Source organism: Balaenoptera physalus, assembly GCF_965194825.1.
Source record: "Balaenoptera physalus genome assembly, chromosome: 1".
Lineage (NCBI taxonomy): Eukaryota > Metazoa > Chordata > Mammalia > Artiodactyla > Balaenopteridae > Balaenoptera > Balaenoptera physalus.
In genome coordinates, this window is record NC_138882.1 from 140826239 (window position 1) to 140854186 (window position 27948).

General features: G+C 39.6%; 1 protein-coding gene across 4 annotated transcripts in view; it reads right to left on the reverse strand.

Moving 5' to 3' along the window:
• The window catches only part of CACHD1 (cache domain containing 1), a 234350-nt gene that overhangs the window by 108679 nt on the left and 97723 nt on the right, over positions 1–27948 (reverse strand). For all 4 annotated transcript variants that reach the window (XR_014261476.1, XM_082453325.1, XM_082453324.1 and 1 more), the window contains one exon: positions 7026–7174. Coding sequence is in view for 3 of the 4 variants with exons in the window: in XM_082453325.1 (XP_082309451.1) it covers positions 7026–7174 (149 nt within the window). In the remaining variant the exon portion in view is untranslated. The remainder of the gene's footprint in view (positions 1–7025; positions 7175–27948) is intronic.

The following is a 27948-nucleotide window of genomic DNA, read 5'->3' on the forward strand; positions in this document are numbered from 1 at the left end:
GCAGATCTGGGACTTGATCTCCACAATCACGTGAGCAGATTCTTTAAAATAAATCTCTCTTCCTCTCTCTCACACACATCCTAATGATTCTGTTTCTCTGGAGAACACTGACTAATAGAGCTCTAATATGGGCTTATTCATGAGAATTGTAATCAGGAGGCTGTGTTCTTGCATCAGAACCTATGCTAGTTGCTTTGTCTGCAGCACAATACCCTCAACAGGTTGAAGGATAAGACCTGATTCCTGAAATCATATTGTTCTAGTGGGTGCCAGCTGGGGGATGCATTGAATTTGGGCTCTCAGAAAGTGAGATGAGTCCTATATGCCTTTCCTGGTGACAGTATCAATCTCAGTGGATGGCCCAACTCAAAGAGCTCGTTGTAAAATAGCAAGAATCCAATTTAACAATGGTGTCCAAAGTTTCTTCACTTTTGGGAATCAGTGAAGCTTTTTTAAGTCTCCCTTGATGGGTATGACAGAATTCTCTATAAGGCTGAAGTCTCCTAGCTTTGGGTGGCTGGCTTCAGAGAGCCTTGAAAACAAGTTGCTTACTTACTGTAGCTCCATCAGAATACTACTTTGCTCATCTCAAACCTGGCCTAGATGCCTTAATGCCAGTTCCCACCATGATTATCCAATTAACAAGCATTAATTAAGTGAGGATAACAGCACTGAATCCTACTTGGAGACACAAAAAAGAATAAAAATCTCAGTTCATTTTCCCAGTACTTCCTCCCTGGTTTAACCTCTCCATTGTTCCTGTTTCCTTAAATAAAGATATCAAAAATAAAAAATAAGAATGTTACCAGGCAGGAGCACCTACAAAAGAAATTGGGGAAGGGAGGAGAGAAATGGATTAAGAGATGTGGAAGCCAAAATTATTGACTGATTTATGAAAAAGTCAAGGGTTAGCAGGGCCTGCTGATAAAACAATAGCTTCAGATGTGCACAGGATAACCCAATCTCTGTGGCAAGCCAGGTTTTGGGGATAGATATTCTCAGTATTATGCATAAAGGAGCTATATTTAAACCTGACAGAATGAGCATGTATGTTTAAGATGGCATATCAGGGAATGTACATGGATAAGACATTTTAAAAATTTATTAACATTATATCACATGCTAATGTGGGCCAAGCAGGTAATGAAAGTCAGGGGCATAAGCTGGGTGTAATGCGATAGGAGCTAGTGGGGACTGTAGTGAAGGGGAGAATGCAGGCTGTCTTCAAAGGGGGATGCTCGTCACAGAAGCTGACTACTGCCTAGTGGGAATGTGGACCCATCATTGTCAGATCTGATTTTAGAGAGGACAGAAATTTGGATTTTTCTTTTTCTTTTTTTTTTTTTTTAATTTTTGGCTGTGTTGGGTCTTCGTTGCTGCACATAGGCTTTCTCTAGCTGTGTCGAGCGGGGGTTACTCTTCATTGCAGTGCGCGGGCTTCTCATTGCAGTGGCTTCTCTTGTTGCGGAGCACGGGCTCTAGGCACGTGGGCTTCAGTAGTTGTGGCTTGCGGGCTCTAGAGTGCAGGCTCAGTAGTTGTGGTGCACGGGCTTAGTTGCTCCACGGCGTGTGGGATCCTCCTGGACCAGGGCTCGAACCCGTGTCCCCTGAATTGGCAGGTGGATTCTTAACCACTGCACCACCAGGGAAATCTCAGAAATTTGGATTTTTAAAATGTGTAATTCCCCTAAAGTTTAAAGGTAGGCAACAGATTTTAAAACTTAAGAAATTTAAAAACCTTTAAAACATCTCGTGGAGCCAAGATAAACACATTTGTAGGCCAGATATAGACCACGGGCATTATTAGGTGTTTCTGCGTCTCTGCAATCCTTGCGAGGGAGCCCAGGATCTTGTGGACCCTCACCACCTAACGCATTACAACACAAAGGGAGCTGTAAATTAAATTACACGAGTGAATAAACTCATTCTCAAAATTATGCTATTTAAAGCAATACCATTGAAAATGAGTTTGTCTTAGATTAAACCACAGCCTATTTTTTTCCACGTTAGATAATATTAATTCTTCACATCGTTCCTTCAACAAATATTGACGGAATACCTAATCACTATGCAGGACCCTGTACAAAATAAGTAACTTCCAGGGCTCCTGAGTAAGAAGAGTTGATTGGTCTGAGAAGCAAAGTATCAAAATCATCTGAAAAAAGTCAATTTTCTGCTGCTTTGCAGGTTCTCTCTGTTGTCATCACAGTATAACCTTCAGGGTGTATTCTGCAGAATATTCTATAATAGAATGCTTTAAAGTCCCTCTCTCTTCAGAACTGGGCATTTTATTTTTTTAAAAATATGCATTATCAAGCTTTAGTGACAAAAATCAAATATGGATTATAAATCAGTAAAAATAAAATTCTAGGCCTAAAATATAAAAATTAGCCATTGGTTAAAATCAGTCATAAAAATATTGGCCTAGTGCTAACTTGTCCTTAATACAGTTGGAGAAGCAAGGTCAATGGGCTACAGATACAATGTTAGTAATAAATAGCTTGAGTGCTATTGGGCCACTGTTGCATTTTTAAAAATGGTTACAGGGCCCAGATATTTAAGAATGGACAAGATCCAGTTATAAGACTGGTGATCCCTTATCGCAAGTCCACTTGCTTATACTTATTATAATGGCATTATTAATGCATATGCATGTGGCCAGTTCATGGGCATAAAGAGTTTGCTTTATAGGGAATTTCCTGGAGGTCCAGTGGTTAGGGCTCCGCACTTTCACTGCTGGGTTCAATCCCTTGTCGGGGGGCTAAGATCCCACAAGCTGCGCAGCGCAGTCCGTCCGCACTCCCCCCCACCCCAAAAAAGGAGTTTGCTTTATAGGACAGTAAAATCTTACAATTCGGAGGGACTTTTCTCAACAATCTTGAGTCCATTTTTCCTTAACTTCAGTCATTACCATATCGATCATCTTCAAAACCTTGGTCACATTCCCTTAATATTTTCATTTTAATTAATGTGTTTTGTAAATTTAGGTATATTTATTTTCAAAAGAAACTTTATGTTGCTTCCGTAAGAGAAAAAACAGTATCTCTTGACATAGAGGATAACCTGTTTTTAGTCATGTTCTTACATTGCTTCTCAAGACTGGGAGTTCTTCCTTTCTGCATTTAACTCTAACATGGACTCCCTGAGATTCAAAATGGAGACTTTTTCGGAGGGATTGAAATATAAGAAAGAGGGACTGAAAATGTCCACAGTAGGATACCGCAATGGTTAAAAAATGCAGATGAAAGCGTTTTATGAGAAACTGGAAAAAGGGCAGCTAAGGATTCCTACCCTGGTTCACAGCAATAACTTACTACTAACTCTTCCCATCTTTGAATCTTCATTAAAAAGGTGAAAGAGCCTCAATTTTATAAAGTATTTGTGTTTAGCCAATGACTGGAGAAGTGTCAGCTCAGTGTTCACTCCAAAAATTCCTACACACATTCTCTGGCAAGTGAGCTTCTTGTTCAGCCAAGAAGACTCAGTCTAAGAGAAGGGTAGTTGTCACTTGCCACTTTCAGCTGCAGACGGTTGTGATCAGATCTCTCTTTAAGAGGGAACCTGTTTTTTGTCATTTGTACATCTTCTGAATACTCAGCTTTATCATCAGAACTCTTCTTGTTTTACCAGATTCACCCCAAATGGCAGTTCTTGGCTCTGTCAACTACTCCTAGTAAGGAGAGAAGATTGCATTGCAGCTCCACAGTTTCCATTCTACATTCAACACGGAAGTCCAGCCTCTAAAGGAGGAACAGCCTCTCATACTAATCTGCTTGCTCAGCATAGGTCCTGCTAGAAGTATAATTCAAGTCTCTTAGATGTTAAACTGAACTAAATGAGAAATTCCTGGAGGGCAGAAACTACATTTTATGGTTTATTATATTCACTTAAAGGTAGACCAGTAGTTTTTGTCAAATGGCTGGATGGACTGCATCTCAGACCTCAAGCCTTATCTTAGCATATTCAAAATGGAAACCACTGTCTTTACTCCAAAACATTTTGATGTAAGTCTTCCCAAACTTGAGATGTGTACATTGTGTGTATGCATGTATGGCCATTTTCACAAGTCAGCAAATTCTCTTCTACAGCATGGCTGCATCTTATGTTACCACTTTTATGAATGTGACATAATTTCCTTAACTAATCCATTATTAGAAATTTAGGAATATTTACAATATTCTCTATTCTAAATGGCACTACAATGACTCTCTTTACAAATTTATCTTTATAAACATGTCATTATTTCCTTGTGATATTCTTCCAAATGACCAGATCAAATAAGATGCACACTTAAAAAAAAATTGAAGTACAGCTGATTCACAATATTGTGTTAGTTTCAGGTGTACAGCAAAGTACTTCAGATATATATCTTTTTTTCTGATTCTTTTCCATTATAGGTTATTACAAGATATTGAATATAGTTCCCTGTGCTTTACAGTAAATCCTTGTTGTTTATTTTATATATGGTTGTATCTGTTAATCCCACTCCTAATTTATCTAACCCCCCACTTCCCCTTGGGTAACCATAGCTTTGTTTTCTATGTCTGTGTTTCTGTTTTGTAAATAAATTCACTTGTACTACATTTTAGATTACAGTGATATCATATAAGTGATATCATATAATGTTTGTCTTTTTCTGTCTGACTGACTTCACTTAGTATGAAAATCTCTAGGTCTAGATGCACACTTCTGAAGTTCACAGAATCTTTGGTGATGCCATCCACCTGGTATAGTATTCTGCTTAGAGGAACCACGGCACCTCTCTGCTGTGTCACATTTTGCCCGAACTATTTATTATGTTCAGTATTTGGCCCCCACCCAATAATTTTTTAATTTCTTTAGAGTAGAAATTACTCTCAAGTAGAAATTCCATCCCCTTACTCATCCCCATATTCAAACCATTCCAGATTCCAACAAATAGTAATCAAACACAATTGCGAGGTACTGGGATGAAAATGGATGAGGTGTAATCCCTGCCTAGAACAGCAGGGGAGGCAGACCTACCAACAACTACATGTGATACATTCAGTTCTACACTGTAATAGAGACGGAGGAAACTTACTATGGGAACAAAGATGAGGGAGCAGTGAATTCCTCCAGGGCAAAGGTAAACAAGGAGAGGGGAAAAAAAGAGGTAACAGGAAGCTATGGAGTGAGGCAAATTATTGAGTTACTTCTTGAAACATTAATAGAAATTCACGAGGGGGGAAAATAATGGGAAGGTGACATACCGGGTAGATGTACAAGTAGACCCGAGTCAATTCAAGCTTTTTGCTTCATCTAGAGTAGTTCCACCTAGGAATTTCATGAAGATCTCCCATCTTCTGAGGCAACTTCTGCACTACTGACATTTTACGCCAGATAATTCTTTGTTTAGCAGGGCTGTCCTGTGCATTATAGGACATTTGCAGCATCCCTGGCCTCTCCTCACTACATGTCAGTAGCAACTGTCCCCACCTTCCAATTGTGACAACTGAAAATGTTTCCAGACATTGCCAAATATCCCTGGGGATGAACGGGAGTGGAAATCACCCTGGTTGAGAACCAGTGTTTTAAGCGTAATTCTAGTTCTAAGGACTTCTCCCTTACTATACTATCTTTTCTCTCAGTCAGGAAATGATTTTTTCTTTGGTTCAAAGCCCTACTGGACACTTATTTTATTTTTAGGTTAGAGACAAACTGTCAAAAACATTAAGTTACTGATGCCCCAACTATAAAAATGATATCAGTAACGAAAAATGAAATGTTCACTATGATAGGAAAGTATGTGTATTATGGCTGATATTTGTTCAGAACATTACGATTTGCAAAATACTTTCATAGTTGATTTTACTGAATGCTCACAACATCCTGTGAAGTATCCATCATGGATCCCATTCTAGGGATGAAGACAGGCTGGGTCAAAGACATCAAATATCTGAGACCACCTGAGTATTAAGTCCTGGAGCTAAGATTCATATCTGTACAGTCTCATTCCAAATTGTATACACTTTCCATTTAGTTTAGTAAACAACTAATATGAGCTTCTCTAGGTTGCAGACAGGGTAAGCCAGACAGAAAGACTCATCTTAACATCACACAGATGGAAAAATAAAATGACTTGAGGATGCTCTGGTACCTACATAGCCCACAAAGAAGCTGTAATAAGTAAAACCTTCTTTGTGGAAGCAAAGCATCACTTAACTACCAAAAAACTATGTTGTCTCCATCCTTTGCATAGCTTCAAGCGTGCTTATTATGCAAAAAGAAGAGTGATACATACTAAATATGCTAACATTTACACTCATAATTTTTAAAGTACGTTAATTTTAGTCATTCTATTGTAAATAGCCAATTCTAAATTGGTATAATAGAGATTATTATCCACTGATAGAAAACTGTGCATACAAATAAACATTAAGTAACTAGATTATGGTCACACAGATAATTAGAGACTAAATCAAAATTAAGTTCTTTGTACCTCTAGATAAGTGTTCTTTCCCCTCCAAGCAGCTTCCAGCATCACATGACCCTACACCCCTCCAGATATAAATATCACTATGCCAATAAATAAAAATATCCTCAACCATTCTGTTTCAATATTATCTGAAGCCACATCTACCTTGGTAGTTTTAAACACACCATAAAGTATGAAGTGGGAATTTTTTCTACTCTTGTATCAAAGATAAAAAGCATTCCCTTAAATTAGGCAAATTAGCAGAATCAGTGAAACTGTCTTATTCATGACGCATTAGTTAACACATGAAAAAAAATGTTTGCAATTTTCTAGACTTAGTCAACTCTGTACTCAAACAACACTTGATACTTCTGAACCTGGACTGCAGCCTGACAAAAAGGCAAGCAGGGAAGGTCCGTGAGTTTCCTGGATATAGTCACACTTCTTTAAGAATTACTTGTCTTTGTTAAGGTAAAGGGCTAATTTAAGACAGGAATGCATTTTGCAATAAACAAACAGGTATTTTAAATATGAATGGAAAGCCATTCAACTCCTGGTTTAAACAACAAGAAAAAATTCCAAGTCTTACTCCATCATAGAAGGTGGGATAGTACAGCAGTCTTGAATCGCAGTTAGGGGAGAGGTCAGGTGAGCCGTGTAGGATGCTTCTACAACTTGCTTGTTTCGGTTGACCACATCCAAGTAACGGTTGAACTTCTCCCGGATTTTTTTGGCTAGCTGTAGGATGAGAGTAAGCAAAATAAATCGAAAGACCAGGACAATAGCCCCTTGTACTTTTTCCTATAAGCTCATCAATTTGTGTCACAAGCTGCCTGTAGTAAACTTCAGATAAGATAAACACACACCCAAGTGTTATTTCATTGTGTAAACTGAAATAAAAATCGTAAAATGCCCAGAAGGCACAGAAGGATACTTCAACAGCAGTAAAATAATAACTTATATCTTACAACAGATTATAATACATTAAGAACTACCCATGTGCTCAAATTCAGAACAATACTGATCCACAAAATGCCTCGCTGGAGACAACAAAGTCTGTTGTTGATATTACTGTCGGCATGACAGTGGGTATTAGGAGTTACAGAGCAACAATAGTGATTGGAAGAAAAAAATGCCACTATTCATGGTTCTCGATTCCCACAGATTTTTCAGGAGGAAAACACTTGAAGGAAGGGAAATGATATTCAGTATCTTCTGCTACACAACTCCAGGGGGCGCCATTCACAGCCTTCCATGTGAATGGCAAATCCCTGAAGTTGTGCAACGCAGGCATCCATACAAAACAAAATATATTGTTAGAAATAGATCTGTGTTTGGTCTGTTACACCTTTAACACGGACAAATGTCTTTCTTAACTGCTGTGAACAGAACACTTCATCATAATACACTTTCATATGGGGATAGCAAAAGCAAATTGCTAAGCATACTGCTTTTTTCTCCATTGTTCCCACCAAATATCACAGCTTAATTAGAGATCTCTAAGGAAAACAGTGTTGTTCTTCTTCCCCTTAAACAAAATGTTACCCAAATGCAATGACTGATAGAATTATTGCTAATTGGTTCTGTAGAGCTATTCATTATCAGCACACTAGAGGAGAACTAATCATTTCCTTTGGGTCATGCATCTCGCACAATCCAACAGCTTGGAGGCTGAGAACATGGAGCCAAATCAGAATATCTTCGTTTGTTATTTTCAAGCCGATTTTCAAGTTTGCTTCAAATTTCCCACCTACAAGTGTCATTCTTCATTGCCCTTGGGAACAGATGTTCTGTAACAGGATAAAGATAAGGTGTGCTTGAAAGGACTGAAATTCCAAATAACATCCTCACAAATTCAATTCTAAAATGAAAAGGGAAATTTCAAACACTTCTTTCCCTCACACGTATCCAAACACACAAACACTTGAGAAATACCCCAGTGTTTCTTCTACACATTTGGAGAATTCTAACTTAAAGTCAGATCTAGCTCATCATGATATTCTTCTTTTTTTAAAATTGGAGTATAATTGCTTCACAATGTTGGGTTAGTTTCTGCTGTACAATGAAGTGAATCAGCTATATCTATGTGTATATCCCCTCCCTCTTGCACCTCCCCACCCCCCATTCCACCCATCTACGTCATCACAGAGGACTGAGCTGAGCTCCCTGAGCTATACAGCAGGTTCCCACTAGCTGTCTATTTTACACATGATAGTGTATTTATGTCAAACCTAATCTCTCAGTTCATCTCAGCCTCCCCTTCCCCCCGTGTCCACACATCTGTTCTCTACATCTGCATCTCTATTCCTGCCCTGGAAATAGGTTCATCTGTACTATTTTTCTAGATTCCACATACATGCATTAACATATGATATTTTTCTCTTTCTGACTTACTTCACTCTGTATGACAGACTCTAGGTCCATCCACATCTCTACAAATGACCCCATTTTGTTCCTTTTTATGGCTGAGTAATATTCCATTGTATATATGTACCACATCTTCTTTATCCCTTCGTCTGTCGATGGACATTTAGGTTTCCGTGACCTCGCTATTGTAAACAATGCTGCAATGAACATTGGGTTACATGTGCCTTTTTGAATTATAGTTTTCTCAGGGTATATGCCCAGTAGTGGGATTGCTGGGTCATATGGTAGTTCTATTTTTAGTTTTTTAAGAAACCTCCATACTGTTCTACACAGTGGCTGTATCAATTTACATTCCCACCAACAGTGCAAGAGGGTTCCCTTTTCTCTGCATCCTTTCCAGCATTTATTGTTCGTAGATTTTTTGATGATGGCCATTCTGACTGGTATGAGGTGATACCTCATTGTAGTCTTGATTTGCGTTTCTCTAATAATTAGTGATGCTGAGCATCTTTTCATGTGCCTCTTGGCCATCCGTATGTCTTCTTTGGTGAAATGTCTATTTAGGTCTTCCGCCTATATTTTGATTGGGTTGTTTGTTTTTTTGATATTGAGCTGCATGAACTGTTTGTATATTTTGGGGATTAATCCTTTGTCTGTTGTTTCGTTTGCAAATATTTTCTCCCATTCTGAGGGTTGTCAGATCTAGCTCATCATGATATTCTAATTTGGCTCACTGCCTATTTTTTAATGGGCTAAGAATGGCTCTTACATTTTTAAATGTAATTTTTTAAAAGGTATTTTGTGATATTTAATAACTATATGAAATTTGAATTTCTGTGTTCATAAGTAAAGTTTTATTGAAACAGTCATTTGTTTACATATTGTTTCTGGCTGCTTTCATTATGCAATTGCAGAGTTAAGTAGTTGGAATAGAGACTGTATGGCTTGCTTTGCTATAGGCAGAAGTCAGAAGCCCTAACATGTTCAAGATTGAGCCATAACTCCAGGAATTTTATAAAAATTTGCTCCCCATTTATAAGTGGGGGTCCTGCTACACCCACTGCTTGAATCTGGGTAGGCTTATGATGGCTTCTACCAGTAGCATAGCGAAAGTGACACTATGTAACTTGCAAGGCTAGGTCATAAAGGGCCATGCAGCTTCCGCCTGTCTCTCTTAGAATGCTCTCAACTACCATGCTGTAAGAAGTCCAAGACACATGGAGGGGGCACAGTCAAGTGAGCCCTAGGTGAGCAAGTCTTCATCCCAGTCCTTGCTCCGGATATGAGTCAAGAAGCCTTTGGATAATTCCAGCCCCCAGCCTTCGCTGATGGAACCCCAGACATTACGGAACAGAGGTGCCATCCTTGCAATGCCTGAACCACAGAATCCGTAGGCATAAAGAAACAGTTGTTTATGTCACTAAGTTTGGGATGCTTTCTAATGCAGCAACAAGTAACCGGAACACCCAGGATAGGTGGAATTCCACCCTAAGATAAACATGTTGAAGCTAAGCTGAACAAAGCTGCTCAGACAGAAGCACTGCCACTAAATCATCAGAATTATCGAGACTGTAGCCTGTGGATTATAAACCTGTTGCAACGAGATTTCAGGGTTCTTCAGAAAATCATAACAGCTGCCATACAGTGGTACTTACCATATGCTAGGCACAAGGACCCTACAATGTAGGTACTGTCATCTTGTATCAATGAGCCACAAAATAAAAGGACCCACTCACTCATTCAGAACTCAGAACTGTCTTGCCTATAAAACCTGTGTGTTCACTTGCTCAGCTATGGTGCCCCAGACAAACCTAACTTAAGAGAAGCTGCAACATGATCAGCCATAGCACAGAGTGGGCTGGCCGTGGAACTAAGTGTTCCCTGGGTTGCGGAACCCAAGGGGGGGGTGGTTACTGGCTGATGGGAGATTGGCCCTGCCCGGGGGTGGGGGAGCAGGGGGTGGTATCTGCCTTTGGCCTCCTGGTTAGGGTAAGCCTCAAGCTGCATTCTTCATAGGTGGAGGCACTAACTTGCACGCAGAGCCCAGACACAGAAGGCAATGAACAAAAGGTCTCAGAAGCAAGCTCTCTCCACTAGGGTTCGCACCTCTTGGTCAGAAACCCCTCAGTGTTTCATACTGCGACACCCTATCTTGTTTATTTAAAACAAATAATTGCCAACATCTGTTGAGGGCTAACTATGTGTAGGGCACTATTCTGAGCATCTCACAAGCATATATCAATTTAATCCTTCAAAGGATCCTATAAAGTACACATCTCCATCTTCTAGAAGTGGACACTGAAGGTTAAATAACTCGCTCAAGGTCACAAAGCCAGTAAGTAGTAAAGCTGGGATCCAAAGCCAATAGCATTCTGCTTTAGAAACAAAGCTCCGGCCTTTATGCAACACTGCTTCACTCTGTAAATACACAGACCAACAACCTCCCTCGCCCCATTTCTTTTCAAACCCATTTGAACAAATGCTGTGAAATTCTCAGCAGGATACCATAGGCAATACACAGCCTCATTACTTTATAATAAGAATTAGATTATTAATAGTTTACATTTCATTTAAAATTCTTCATAATTCCTATGAAAATCAAAAAATCGAAGAAGTTTTAGAACTGCTAAATTCTACCGCCAATATGAAAAAGGGATGGGGCCGAATTTGAAATAATGTATCCTCCGAAACAATGCCTATCTGTTATTACCTGACTACTGTGGTATCAGTTCCACTGAACTAACTTAAACAGTTCTGATTACTCCACAGTGTTCCAGTTTGTTCATAACCTGGAAGGAGAACAGAATGAATGTACCATTCCTATCCTGCAGGAAGTGAACTTCAGAATTCAGTATTTTCCTCTGGGTTTTCATCTGAGTTAATTTATCTGTCATCAAAGAGTAGTAAGATGAAATTGTAATTCCTATTTTATGTGTGAAAAAACAGAGGCATGTGGAGCTTGAGGGTCTCTGGACTCCCGGGGGGTGGCTGGCCTCCTGTGACCCCACTGCCTGAGATGACCCACCCCTGTGCCCTTTGGACAAGGCTTGTGACAGTCACTCACAGTAGAAACCTCACGCTCCACCGCGGGGTAGTTTTTCCCTTTCGAAAAGCAATCTCTTTTAGCATGCCAACCAAATCCAGGTTGCTCGGCAAGCATAACAGAGTCTATTAGAGTAAAGATAGCCCACAGAAAGATTAAATCCTGAATGTATCTGTTAAACGCGAGCGAACTGGCTACCAAGGCGGAACCTTCCAAGAGGCCAGACAGATTCTGGGTGTGTATCCTGCCACGATCCCTGCAGACGGGAGAAAACAAAGGACGTTCTCAGCAAAAAGCTACAGGTGGACCCACAATCCTCCTCACTGTAATTAAAAACATTTTTCTTTCCACGGCTCAGCTTTCATCTTTTATCCTTCTTTATCCTCTCCCCTTCATCCCCTAAGGGGTTCCTGAATGCTGATGAGATGACGGGACTGAAACCATCTTGTCATCCTTTGGGTCAATTCTTCGGCTAGCCAGCATCCAGCCACGGGTCAAATGATGAGTAGGTAGCGCGCCGGTCCCCATGGGAACAGATTCTAATTTGTCATCATCTCCAGTGACAACGTTTCATCACAACATCAATGAATTTCTTTCTTGCTGAATTTCACTTCCCTTAATTTTCCCATAGACATTTCTGTCATTTGCATACTTCCCCAGAGCCCCCTCCCCTTTTTTTTTAAAGCTCTTTTTACCTTAGCTTTATACTTTTGAAGAGTGGAGGTGGGGTGGGCACACAGTTAGAACAAGGTAAAAGAAAACAAAAATGCAAAGGCATAGTACACACTTTATTTATGCCTCTTTCCTGAAAGGAAGAGCCAGAAGGAGTTTTGAATGTTAGGGAAAGGTTTATTTAAAATACATAACAATGATGTTGACAGGCACAGACAGGAAAGGTACCCTAGGGAACTGAAGATTCATAGCAAAATTCCTCTTGAATGTAGAAGAGTTTAACATTTGACATTCAGAAACCTCTGTGCCATGGTAAGAATTTAATAGCTGATCCCCCTTTCCTTCAATTCCAGCCTTATTTACTCAAGAAAATAAACCTTTCGTTTTCCAGCAAGTTTCAGGATTTGGTTACTTAAATGTCCGTGACATAGTTTTAAGTATACTTAAGCACAAGGATTTAGCATCTCCGAACATCACACCATTGCTTTCCAGAGTTCAAGGAGGAAACCTTCTCACTGTTTCATGTTGTACACTGTTTATGGGATATAAGAAACACCCTACCCTTGCTATTATTTTTATTAGTAGCAGTTGTAATATTCCGGACAGCTCTCCCAATTATTAGCTGGGAAACTAGGCCAGTTCTTTGACTTCCCTTAGCCTTGGTGTCCTCATGAGTAGAACAGGACAACATAGTTTCAAGGGCTTCTTGTTATGTTCAAATGAAACAATGAGTATATAAAGCCCAGGATGAGTACAAGGGATTATTCTCATTGTTATACCCCAGTCTCTGGACTAGGAAGAGAGCATATTGTGGTGACAAGGAAATAACGTAGGGTTTAAATTTGCCAGTAATAGAGCCATAAGTAACGGGAAAGGGACTACCTGAACGTTAACCATTTTACTCACTCATTTAGCTCATCCTCAGCTTAATCCTCCACAGGAAACCTGGCACACGGTCTGGAGGGGAAAAAAGCATTTTTTCCCTTAAAAATTAACAGCAAAATGGCACAAAGAGCTTAAGCTTTGGAGTCAAAGAAATTTGAGTTAAGTCAAGCTCTGTCACTTACTCAGTAAACGGAACCAAGTAAATTATTTCTCTAACCCTCAACTTAATTAACTCTAAACTGGAAATAACAATTGCTGCTTCATGATATTGCTTGAGAACTAAGAGGGATAATGCTTATGAAGTATCTAGCAGAGTGTCTAACAGATTGTATGTGCCAAATAAATGGTAGTGACTGTTGTTTTACTCTTGTTGTTCTTACTACTATTATTGTCATTGTTGTGATTATTTGGGGGACTTTCTGTACTGACTCAGGTTCTGTGAGTGGAGAATCCCAAAGAGCATAGGAAGAGTCAGGAGGGTTGTGTTAACACAGGGCTATGACCTTACCACGGCTGTGGGTGCCTCTTCCACAGCACTGTGTCATGTAGGTTACATAGTTAACAGTCGTAGGTAGTTTGGGACTCTCCTGGGATCCTCTTTTTCTAAACTTAAGGATCTAATAAGACTTTACTCTTGTGTCACACTTTGCCATTTTCAAAGCGTTTTTACCTGACTCGTCTCACGTGTGCCTTCCAACAACCCTGGGAGCTAGGCAGAGCAGATATTCCCTGCCCCTTCTCTACAATCAGGAAATCAAGGCTCAGTTGTGCGCACAAGCTCATGCTGAGTAAGTGCAGAAAACAAAGAGACCATTGCTTCTAATCCCCAGCTCCACTCTCTTTCTGCTACAAGCTCCTCCAAATTGCAGAAAAGTGTGAACTCTCCCAGATCAAATGATCTAAGTTCTACTCATTCTTCCACTCCCAGCCCCGCTTTTGCCTCTTTGAAGCCTCCTCAGGACCTTCTTTCCCCAAATTGCCTAGGACTCTGCACCTGTGCCACTCACTGTTGGTCTTTCCTCATTTAAAGATTCCATTTCCCCCAAGAAACTAATAACATAACAATAATTAGCATTTACCCACTGCTTACTATGTGCCAGGCACTTTGAAAGTGCAACTTTATGTGATGCCTTTTTTTTTTTTAATGCTTACAATGCTTGGTAATTGCTATATGCTATTTTTATAGATAGTTCTGATAGATTAACCTGCCCAAGGTCAATCAGCTAATAAAAATAATTAGATCGAACCCATGCTCTTGAACCACTGCACTACGCAGTTTTCTTTCATGTATACCTAGCATTGAGAAGAGACTTAAAAGGTTCCTTACTGTATTCATTTCCCCTCAATCTACCGTTACTTGCCATATTGGAAAAACCTGCTTTCAGTTCAAAAAAGGGCAGATAACTTAGAATATTGCTCATACCTGGTTCAAGCCAATCAGAAACTCTGGGCCTGTCCAGTTCCCTATCTTCATCTGCTTCCTGGATAATATAAGCTGCTCTGGAGTAAGTCTCGCTGAGTAAAGAGGACCAGTTCAGAGAAGGTACCCTGATGGCAACTGGCCATAGTTGTGATATGGCTGTCGATCCACTCTGAGCTCAGGGCTCAGGGTGGAAGAGCCTGGGCCTGGCAGGCAATGAAACAGGACAAGACAGATGAAGACCCGAGATGGGATAGGGCCCGTCTGAATTTCTAATGGCCCGTGGAGGCTTCAGGGTTGTCTGACGGATGTGTGGGAATAGCACATCCAGTGGAGAAGCGGGGCAGCCGCTGACAGACGAACTGCAGGTGGACCAGGAAGATTTATGTGCAAGGCTGTCTGGGCTCCAGGGTCACATATCCTGATCCCGGGTGAGGTGGGCCCCTGTGGCTGAGCTGGGGAGGCGGCAATGGAAAAAACAGGAGGCAAGTGCTGACATGCCCGAGAGCCGAAGGAGGCTGAGCCCTGGGAATCGGTTGAGAGTGGCAGCTTCTCTCTTTAAGCAAAACACAGGCTTGCTTTAAAGATTATAATGGGGTTTGGTGTGAGCAGCAGTTTGTGCTGGATATTCCAGGAGTCACGGAAACACATAGCCGAGCCTCCTGAAAGCCAAGGTTATCAACTCAAGGGCTCAATGGGCTCTTACCCTGTTTTTCACCCCACTCTACCCTTAACAACCAGATCATAACAAAAGAAACAAAAGGAAGGGCAGGCTTCAACCCACTTCTCCCCACTTCACTGTAACAGGAGCCCTGGGCTGAGGTTCCTTTAAACCAAAATAAGCAAGTGCTCAGGACTTGAAAGTTTACAGCCTGTTCCTTCGCAAGGAAAAAGCAGTTTAACCTAGTCTTAACCTTCGAAAGCCTCAAGAGGCTGAGAACTGGGGGATGGGGGAGGTGCACTGGCCACAGCATACAGGAAAAACGAACATTTTACATTACAACTTTTGAGATGAGTTTTCCTAGTTTATGAATCAGGGAGGAAAGGAGTTAAAATACGCTGGAACTTAGGAATTCTCTGGTGGCCCATGAGGGATACAGAGAAAAGGAAAGGAAACCCAGTCCCATTACTCTTACCATGTAAAACTCTCATTTAGAGTATAAGCATCTGTGCATAACTTATAAACACCAAGTATAACTTAGAAGCATTCTAAGTAACAGGGTTGGGTGGGGGATGAATTAGAGAAACTGGGGCCAGCTGGGAGGGCTCTGGGAGCCTGCAGTTTCACTCTAGCCCACACTACTTTCCCCACACCAAATGCAGATAATACCTCTTATCTACAACCAACCTTGCAACCTGGCCCAGAGCCTGGCACGCTGCAGGGACTTGGGAAACATTTTTTGTATAAATGAAGGACGAAATGTGACCTAGCCTCCAGTGGGAGGCCAACTGACCAGAGCGTTTTAGGGTTCTTCAGGGGCCCTCTGAGAGCACAAGGGTCAAATACTTGCCAGCAGGTGTCAATTAGCTCAGCAATGAAGTGGAAAGATGAGACTGGCAAGGAAACAAAAATCTGCCACTAAACACTTCCTAATCTTCAACCTGGCCAAGAACTCATTAAATCCAATTCTTGGGAAGACAATCTTAAGACACAATGAAAAAAAAGCTAGATGTTTCCATTTCCTCTTTCTTAATAATAAGTTAACCCAACTTACCTTTCCAATGGAATATAACATCGTGTCATTTTAGGACTTCATTGCAGTTCTAACAGCAGCAGGGCTTAATTACAGTTAGTCTAAGGTCTCCTACTCCCCCGTTATAAAAATATAAGTCAGTGTAAGACAGCCTAATGCACATCATATCCCATTTTTTGAGCAATAAATTTTCACAATATAGATTCCCTTTAAAACTAAGGAAAAATAATAGTACAAGGGAAAGCATCTTATAAACATTTGATTTCTTCAGTTGTCGAAGCCTGGCCTTGAGTATCCATAATCATTCGAGTCTTCAGTATGGCCTATCTTAGGAGGTAGGGGCACTCTCTGCCCTGGTCCTACGTTCACACAATAAAGCCAGCTTGTAATATACTTATCTCAGTAGATAGAAAAGCCACTTCTTGGCTTTAGTTTCAAGATACTTGAGTAGTGGGAAATCAGCCCCTGAGATCTAGGGGCCTTTATGATGCAGGCCTGAAGCTTGAGGTGCTAATACAGAGATACAAGTTTTTGGTTTCTGCTTTTTTATAACTAGGAAAAACAGCAACACTCCCATAGACCACTTGGATGAGGTAGGTGCAAATGCTGTATGCTAGCAGGAAATGCATTGCTATTAAGACTTGCTAGAAATAACAACACAAAGTAACGTTTCCCATGTGGGTTCCACACCAGAGGAATGAGGATATTTGCCTCAACCATAACAATTTTATTATATCCTTCTCTGTTCTGTGTGTTCCCTTGCCAAGCTGCATCTGATACCATTCTCTAACTCACAGTTGGATTTAGGAAGGTCTTCTTGTCCCCTATCTGACGACAGGCAGGATGGCAAACACAAGAGCCAGGGTATGCGTGCTCTTCATTGGCTGTTTGCTTCCATAGGACTCACGCTCACACCTTCCCCTAGAGGGTGGTGCACGACATGAGTGTCAGCGGATGTGACAGTGACACTCCTCGATGACTTTGCAGAAAAGCCAGCATGCTCTTTGCAGCACATAAAAGGACTAAAGGCTGCTTAAGTAACAACCAGTGAGAACGCCCATAAGCAGCTATTTCAACATGATCCCTACCTGCCCAGAATCTTCTAAGATTATAAATAAAGCTGTAGCTCTTGGTAAGCTTCCAATTTTATCATACCACATGTTATTTCATGGAACCAGATTTTCAAAGCATTCGGCCAATTCAGGGTTCTTGATATTAGCAGCAATTAATTCCTTTGCATCATTGCCACAAGTATTTCCTATTGCGTGAAGGAATATATTAGGGGTAAGTTGGTCCCTGCTCTTAAGTTGCTTGCTAGGTTTTAGAATACACTCCGAGTTTCTGTTTATGCATTCCACCAGTGCAGATGATCTGAGCTTTTTTTTTTTTTTTTTTTTTTTTTTAACTAGGAGCAGCAGTTTTTGGTGGAGGATGGAGTTGGGGGGCAGAGGGGGGGATCTGAAGAAATCTTGGCTGCTACCTTCTCACCAGCATTTCCTGATACTATCCAACCTCGGGATGCTAAAAATGTGTGTAAAAGGGGCTTAATTGTTTCCATTTTTAGTGGAATGTTCACTTCTCATGATGAAGTCTTCCTGGCTTTTAGAATGAGGACTTAGACTCAACCTATCCCCTTCTACTTAAATAAAGCTTTGAGTGTTCAAGTCAAAAGCCGAGGCTTGTACTTTTCAAGGGTCTGCGTCACTGAAAGAAGGCATTTGCGCACATGTGGATGGCAGAGATATCTGAAGAGCTGAAGCTCCAGCTGGAGCAGGGAGAGATGCACATCGTGGCGGGAGCTTGCATGTCTTTTCCCCCCTGCCCCAAAGGCCTTGCCAGCCCCTCTCCGGGCTGCAGCCTATTCTCTCCAGCTGTGCCTGCCTGCAATAGCCCCTCCTCCCGTGCCTCTGCTGATGGAGAAACGGTACCAGCCCCTTCGTGTGTTCCTTCCCAAAGGGCGGGAACACCAAGTGTGGGAATTAAGGGAATGAGGAAATGGGCTACTCTGGGTTGTTGCCAAAACAACAACAACACAAAAAACCTGTAGCCGTAATTTTCAAGCCTTAAATAGTGTGTGATGGTGGTGGTGGGAGATATAGAGAATTCCATTTTTCTATAATTGGTATATGTGTGCATATGCAAATGTAAAAATGAACACTGTGCTGTAAACATATGCATAGAGTACTTATACATGTAAACAATAGATACATAATACATTATAACAAAATGTGTGAGTATACAGGAGGGGTGTGTGTATGTGAGAGAGAGAGTGAGAGAGAGCGAGCGAGCAAGCGAGGAGGATTATCTCAGATTATCTCAGCACCAGGCATACATTGGCTAATGTACAATATGTACCCCTGAAGTCAGCTGGTCTATATTTAGTACAGGAATTAAAGCTTTCACGCATGCATACACACATATTTTCACTTCCAAATATATACAAGGATTCAGAGCATATGCTGCATATATATTTTCCTGAAAATATAAGCAAGATAGTTAAATACTTCAAATTCCAAATTGCCATTTCTTAAACAGTGAGGTGGTAGTTATCAGGCTGCTTTCTCTCTCCTGGCCCACCTTGTTTTTTTTTTCCCTCTAAGAACTGGCTGAGCAGTTCCTCAAATATCCCTGATTACTGTTAAATGCTTCATATTGGGAGAGAACCTGGGAGTTCTGAGGTAGCTAAAGGTTTGTTACCTTCTCCGGGGAAACTGCATGAACAAAAGCTGTACCAACCACAATTCTACAGTAAGAATTCCAAAGAGTTATCAACTTCTACTCATGTGCAACACAAAGGAACTCACTATGTTATACTTAAACCCTACAGACTAGCCCAATAGCTGTAGATTTTTCACTCACTCATTTAGCTGAAAGTTCCTCTTTAGGGGGTACTATTTACCCCCCATCCCAACAAAACAAAAAAAATCAATAGCCCCATAGAAGTTTCACAATGACACAAATTAGAACCAACTGACTTAGGTATGGTAATAATGGAATAATGATGAACTGCGAAAAAGACAAAGGAGTCTGCTCTTTAAATAAATCAAGGACTGCATTTATTTTTATATCTTGTTTATGTTCCTGCAGGATAATCCATTAGTAACAGAATGCTCTTCCTCGTAAGACGTATATCCTTGTGATTTATTAGAGCTAAAAGGCAGAAGGCACCTCCACCATTGTTTGGCCCGTGTCAACTGAGTATTTAAACTCCATCTTTTCCTCATTTACCAGCTGAGTTTTCATCAGAGTACTTACAATGTTTAGACATATTTATCTTACTTTGGTTAATGTGTAATACTCTCAGGAGAGAATAAACCACCTTCCTCTTAAAAATTGAAAACATATAAAAGGATTGGCAATGGAAGAAGTATGAAAAGCAACATAGCATAGTGATTAAGAACATGGATTTTACAGTTAAAATTCTGGCCCTATCACCTAATTCAAGAATGATTTGGGGCACCATTACTTAATAGCTTTGAGTCTCAATTTCTTCAACTCTAAAACAGTGAGAGGAATTGTATTTGTATCACAGGGTTGTGGTAAAATTTTAATGAGATAACTCAGGTGAAGCAGCATTTGTTAAATGAACATGAACCATCATGTCAAATACACCACCTTTTCCAAAGTGCAACACAACCTAGGTACACACTAGGTCTTGCACCTATCCCCCACTTATCAGAATTCTAGAAAAGCATACATAATTTGAATATAACCAAAAATACTGCCACACTAGATAGGATCCATAGTCCATTTAGACCACCATTCTGCCTCTCATAAATGCCTAAAGAGGGCATTTTTCTCCTTTGGGCCATCACCTGCAGGAGATTAGCAAGATATACCAAATATATGAACACATGTCCCCTCTGATTTAATTATGTCCTTGGGATAAGCTCTTTTTTCTCCTCCTCCAATGCCAAGTATATAGTAAGTCCTCAACAGATGTTTGCTGAATTCATCAACTGTCTACCACTTACCAGAGGTATGCTCAGAATCTCCCCCTTAAAGAGCTCATACTCTAGTTTATCCATTCATTCCCCAATATCTATAAAGTATTACAGTGTGAGTTATGCTGACAAGGTCCCCACACTCAGGAGTTTGGGTTCCCTCTACTTTTATTTTTAGAAGAGGTAACGGATACTACAAATTTTCTTTCTGCTACAAAAACATTTATAGTATTTAATATTTTCTTACCTCTTCCAAAGTTTGAGGAATATCCTTTAACCACAATACTTTTGCACTTCTTTTAAAACCAATTCAAGTTCAACCTTGCATGACTTTTTTCTGGAAAGCAGCATGATGTAGCATAATGATTTGTAAATCTTTCCTTTTTTAAAGTGATAGACCATTAAAAAACACAAAACTTCATACTAGACTTCATACTAAACTTCAATATATCAAACAAGTAAAGTAAATTGCTGCAGGAGGGAATGGAGACAAAAAACACAGAACCTGGACCCTTATGTTCTGTAACAGTCTCTGCAGTACCTCTCTCATACCTTTGGAAACAAAATTTTGAAAATATATAGTAGAGCATTGAATTTAAATCACTTGAATCCCAAATTGGCTTCTCTTAACCTTTCAGTTGGGTGCCATTATACACGATATTTCTTTGGTTTAATTTTCCTTGTCAGTGAAACTTTTCCAGCTTTTTTTGAGGATTATGAATTCATGCAGTAAATAATTACTGAGTGGGCTTCCCTGGTGGCTCAGTGGTTGAGAATCTGCCTGCCAATGCAAGGGACGCGGGTTCGAGCCCTGGTCTGGGAAGATCCCACATGCCGCGGAGCAACTGGGCCCGTGAGCCACAACTACTGAGCCTGCGCATCTGGAGCCTGTGCTCCGCAACGAGAGGCCGCGATAGTGAGAGGCCCACGCACCGCGATAGAGTGGCCCCCGCTCGCTGCAACTAGAGAAAGCCCTCGCACAGAAATGAAGACCCAACACAGCCAAAAATTAATTAATTAATTAATTAATTAATTTAAAAAAAAATTACTGAGTACCTACCATCTACTACATTGAGATACTTTTTCATGGTACTGAGGGTACATCAAGGACTGAAATGGACAAAAATCTCTATCCTCATAGAGCTTATAATCTATTTAAAAAGATACACAATTTAAAAAATGCATATGGAAGTCCTAGGTGATAAACTATAAGGAGATAAATAAAGCAAGAAAGAGGTAAGAAGTAAAGGTGGGTACAATTAATAACATTTATAAATGGGTGGTCAACGAGGGTCTCAGTGAGAGGTAACACTTAACTAACACTGAAAGGATGTAAGGGAACAAGCCATGTGGCTCTATGAGAAAAGATTTAAGGACAGTGCTTGATTAATAATACATATTCAATAAATGATTATTATCATAGCCAAGATAATTTAAACAAAGAAAGCACAAAACTAGAATTAAAAATTTTGTCTCTGCCACTTTACTAGTTCTCTGAGGCCTTGAACCACTTACAATGACCCCTCTGAGATACGGTATTCTCATGGAAAATGGGATAATAATACCTGCACTTTTTACAATGTCATTAAGCAGATAAAAATGAGAAAATATACATGGAAACATTAAGGAAATAGATAAAGAACCACATAAATATGACAACTATGGAATCCCTTCTCATACTATCTTTCCAAAATGACAGATGACCATTCCATCTTATTAACAAGGCATCCAATGATTTGATAGGTAGCCCAGGAAGAAGATTTCTAAGATGAAAAATAACTTCTCTTTTGGAGACAGACCAAGAACAGTAAGAATTGAAACAGACCTAGATTGATTTCCAATAAAGGAAACCTAAACACTAACCAGGTAAACTTGCTGGGGCTCTGGTTTGAAAGAACAGTCATCTATTTGCTCTGGTCCTTAGTTGATTCACTATAAATTCCCCATCTGGGTGGCTTCAATACACCTCAACTTTTCTTTTGCCTTCCTAGAGATTTAGTGCCTTTGGTTCACTCATTCAACAAACATTTAATAAATACTCACAATAAACTCAGAGCCAAGAATAGATTTGGGTGAGGGGTTGAACTAAACCAGGACTCAGCCTAAACAAATCCCCTGCAGAAAGATGGGGGAAAGGTTGGGGGCAAAGAAAGAAAGGAATCCATACTGCTTCCAGGATTCCTCTAGTTTGAACAAGTCTGAGCCTTGAACATATTTCAGTAGGTAATTGTAAACAAAATGAGAGCCTTCAGGGTACCACCACACTACATTACACTTGGCAGGGCAACCCCAAAACAAGTCTAGATTCTGGAAATATGAATATTGAGGTATAAGAGTAACTCCAGTCATTTTTTAAACAAATATTTACTAAATGCCTACCTCGTGCCAGGCACAGGGAGCCAGGATTCAAAAGACAAGATTCCCAATTGCTCAGTTCTTCCACACCCCTTCTGTTTGTCTAACCACTGGTGCTTTTCCTTCTGTGGTCCAGTGCACAGTTCAACAACATAACCAAACTTTTCTAGAGTGGAGAGTTTCTGGTAGTAGGGATACAGAACTAATACAAATGCAAAGCCAACATAAATCCTATGTCCAGTCTCACATTTCTCAACTGCCATGACTTTTATTTACAGCCCCCACTAGTCCCTGCCAGGGTCTTTCTGTTATCATCCTCTCTTGGAAATTCTCCTTCTAAAGTTTATAGATCTTTCCTTCTGGGCCTTACCTTAGAGGATTAAATAGCAGACTAAGAACAGCAATCTTCTCACTAGTGTACTCTTATATTCATACACTATCATCTTTTGTATTCAGAAAGCAGAATACAAAATACTGAAAGCCCACTCTGAGCCAACAATATAATCTTTTAAACAACCTTGCAAGACAGACTCTTATCCCCATTTTATAGATAAAATTGATGTAGACACTGAAAAGTTAAATATCATGCCAAAAATCAAACAAAAGAGTAAATGACAGAGTCCTCCCTGGAACTCAAGTTTTTCAAATCAAAAGATGAAGCTCTTGTTCTCTATCCCAAGCTACAAGGGAGCTGTCAAAAAAAAAAAAAAAAAAAAAAAAAAAAGGAGGGGGGAGAAAAGTTTTCTAATGTTTCTGGTCTTGTACCTATGGTCTCTGAGGTCCTTTCCAGATTTAAAATTCTAAAACATCATGCTAGTTAGGACTGATTATTTACATTTTAGCGCATAAAGTGCCATCTCTTTAAAACTGGTTTTCTATTCACAATCTCTTTGAAGAAAGAGCTCTTTAATGTTTTTAGGCCACATGTAAATTGTTCTGCTACTGAGTATCTTTTCTTCTGCTATGAATAAAAGGATATTATTTTGTGCAAAATCTACTTCTTGCTTTTCAGATGGATCATAATCTATTGCTTTGAACTGATCTGAATTCCTCATGACTGAGGCCTTGAGTTCATACTCAGAATAAAAGAATAATTTAGAGTATTAGCACCTGCTCAGTATCAATTTCTTATAAAACCAATACGCTTCTCCTTTACTATGTCCCAGTGAATGTATTTGGTGGAATGAAACATTAAACTTTAAATCTTTCAGGCAGAATTGTCAGTGTCAAGTAACAATTCACAAAAATAATTAAGAAAAACTAGATTTGTACCATAATATATTTTAAATGCTAGAGTGCTTTGAAATACCTTTGGGGGCAGAAAAATTCTTAGATTCTTGTACTATACATGTGTGGGTAAGCTACATCTAAGGATAAACAACTGAGCTGAGATTTGAGCTGTTGACAAAGAGACAAATTAGCAGTTTGTGTCCAAGTTAATTGCCTGCTAAAACAAACAAAATCAACACTCCTCATAGGACTATAATAGAATCCAGAGTTTTTCACAATCTTCAGGACACAACCCCAATTTTTTGACATATAAAGAAAAAGTGTGGCCAATTCTCAAGAAAAAAAGACAATCACAGAGATTAACTTCAAACGTTTGTAGATGTTAGAATCAGGATTCTAAAACAGCTATTATAACTATGTTCAAGGATTCAAAGGAAAATATGCTTGCAATGAGTGGAAAGAGAAAGAGAAAAGTCTCAGCAGAGAAAAACAAAATCTATTAAAAAGAAACAAGTGAAAATCCTAGAACTTAAAAATACATCTGAAAAATTTTAAATATATTTGGAGAGGTCAACAGCAGAACAGAGATAATAGAAAGGAAGTTAAAAATCAGTAAAAATTATCTAATCTGAAGGTCAGAGAGGGAAAAATTAAAAGAATAATAGAAGGAGGTATCATCTCAGTAATTTATAATAAAATATCAAAAGATTTAGCATACGTATAACTGGAGTCCCAGAAGGTGCACACAGAATGAAGTAGAAAAACTATTTGAAGAAATAATGGTCAAAAGGTCCCCAAATTTGATGAAAGATATAACTTACAGATTCAGAAAGCTCAACAAACACCAAGCAGGAGAAATATGAAGACTGCTATGTCTAGGCAGCCATAGTCAAATTGCTGAAAACTAAAGATATATAGAGAAAAATCCTAAAAGCAGCCATGGGGTGGAGACGGGGGTATGCCAATACAGAGTAATAACAACTTACGTTGACTTCTCATCAGAGACTATGGAGTCCAGTACAGAGTGGAACATTACTAAAGTGCTAAAAGATAAAAAAACTGTCAATCCAGAATTCAATCTCAAGCAGAAACATCTTTTAAGAGAAAAGACAAAATAGTGACATTTTCTGAGTACAAAATATCATGAAACACTAACACAATTCGTCACCAGGAAATCTGTACTATAAGTAAATATTATAGGAACTCTTCAGGCTTAATATCAGTTGGTATTCTTAGAAATAAATGAAGAGCATCAGAAATGATAAATAGATGAGATTTATTTTTCTTTTCTTTTCCTTTATTTATTAAATTCTTATGACAGTTTAAAGCCAAAGCAATAACACTCCCTTGTGCAGTCTGTAATATTTGTAGATGTAATAATATGATGACTCTAGTATAAAGGATAGTAGTGGGAAAATGAACCTATAAGGTTGTGAGGGTTTTAGAGTATACATGAAGTGATAGATTTTTTAACTCCAAATAGACTGTAATAAATTAAGGATGTATACTGTAATTTCTAGAGCATACACTTAAAATATGTAAAGAAATATAGCTAAAAAGTAAAATAAAAGTCAAAAAATATTCAAAAATCCAAAATAAGGTAGGGAAGTAAAAAATAAAAAAACAGATGGGAAAATGGAAAAAAAAAATAGTTGACCTAAATCCAACAATCAAACTAAACATTAATTGACTAAATACTCCCCATTAAAAGACAGAAATTATCAGAATAGCTAAAAAAGAAAGAAGAAAGAAAGAAAGAAAGAAAGAAAGAAAGAAAAAGAAAGAAAGAAAATCTCAACTATATTCCATCTACAAGATACACACTTTTAGCAATAGAGACACTGAAAGTTAATGCTTGTGAAAAGACACACCGTGCAAAAATAGGAAGCATATAACAGTTGGAGTAACTATGTTAATATCAGGTAAAATAGACTTTAAGGAAAGAGCACTTTCACCAGAGATAAACAATGATATTTCAAAATGTCACAATTTATAACTCATCAAGACCTAACAACCTTAAATGTGTACGTGGCCCATAATGGAGCTTCAGAATACATAAGGTAAAAATGCACAGAATTAAAGGGAAAAATATACAATTCCACCATTGTAGCTGAGGATATTAACACTCCTCTCTACAGATGATAAAATTAGACAAATTAAAAATCAGCCATAAAACAAATGATCTGAACTATCAACCAGCTTAACCTAATGGATATATAAAGAACATAACAACCAACAACCGGAGAATACACATTCTTTTCAAGTTCACATGGTATCTTCACCCAAGATAGATCCTATATACTGGGTCATAAAACCAATGTTTCAATAAATTAAGAAGGATTGAAAATCATAAAGAGTCTGTTCTCTGACCACAATGGAATTAAATTAGAAATCAGTAACAATAAGATAGCTAAGAAGACCCCAAATGTTTTGAAAGTGGATAACATACTTCAAGGTAATCCATGGGTCAAAGAAGAAATCACAGGGGAAATTAGGAAATATTTAAAAACTGAATGCTAATAAAAATATATGATGTTCAACTTTGTGGGGTATAATTAAGCAGTTCTTAGAGGAAAGTTTATGGCTGTAAATTCTTCTATATGACAAAAAGAAAGATGTAGACAAGGAGATTAACCAAGATGGCGGAGTAGAAGGACGTGCTCTCACTCCCTCTTGCGAGAGCACCAGAATCAAAACTGGCTGCTGGACAATCATTGACAGGAAGAACCTGGACTTCACCAAGGAGGATACCCTACATCCAAGGACAGAGGAGAAGCCACAGTGAGACGGTAGGAGGGGCGCAATCAGAGTAAAATCAAATCCCATAACTGCTGGGTGGGTGACTCACAGACTGGCGAACATTTATACCACAGAAGTCCACCCACTGGAGTGAAGGTTCTGAGCCCCACGTCAGGCTTCCCAACCTGGGTGTCCGGCTACGGGAGAAGGAATTCCTAGAGAATCAGACTTTGAAGCCTAGTGGGAATTGATTGCAGGACTTTGACAGGACTGGGGGAAACAGAGACCCCACTCTTGGAGGGCACACACAAAGTAATGTGTGCATCGGGACCCAGGGGAAGGAGCAGTGACCCTGGGGGAGACTGAACCAGACCTACCTGCTGGTGTTGGGGGGTCTCCTGCAGAGGCGAGTGGTGGCTCTGTTTCACCGGGGGGATAAGGACACTGGCAGCCGAGGTTCTGGGAAGTTCTCCTTGCCGTGAGCCCTCCCAGAGTCTGCCATTAACCCCACCAAAGAGCACGGGTAGGCTCCAGTGTTGGGTTGCCTCAGGCAAAACAACCAACAGGGAGGGAACCCAGCCCCACCCGTCAACAGTCAAGTGGATTAAGGTTTTACTGAGCTCTGACCGCCACAGCAACAGGGAGGGAACCCAGCCCCACCCATCAACAGTCAAGTGGATTAAGGTTTTACTGAGCTCTGACCGCCACAGCAACAGTCAGCTCTACCCACCACCAGAGCCTACCATCAAGCCTCTTAGATAGCCTCAACCACCAGAGGGCAGAGAGCAGAAGCAAGAAAAACTACAATCCTGCAGCCTGTGGACCAAAAACCACAGTTACAGAAAGACAGACAAGATGAAAAGGCAGAGCGCTATATACCAGATGAAGGAACAAGAAAAAACCCCAGAAAAACAACTAAATGAAGTGGAGATAGGCAACCTTCCAGAGAAAGAATTCAGAATAATGATAGTGAAGATGATCCAGGACCTCGGAATAAGAATGGAGGCAAAGATTGAGAAGATGCAAGAAATGATTAACAAAGACCTAGAAGAATTAAACAAACAAACAGAGATGACCAATACAATAACTGAAATGAAAACTACACTAGAAGGAATCAATAGCAGAATAACTGAGGCAGAAGAACGGATAAGTGACCTGGAAGA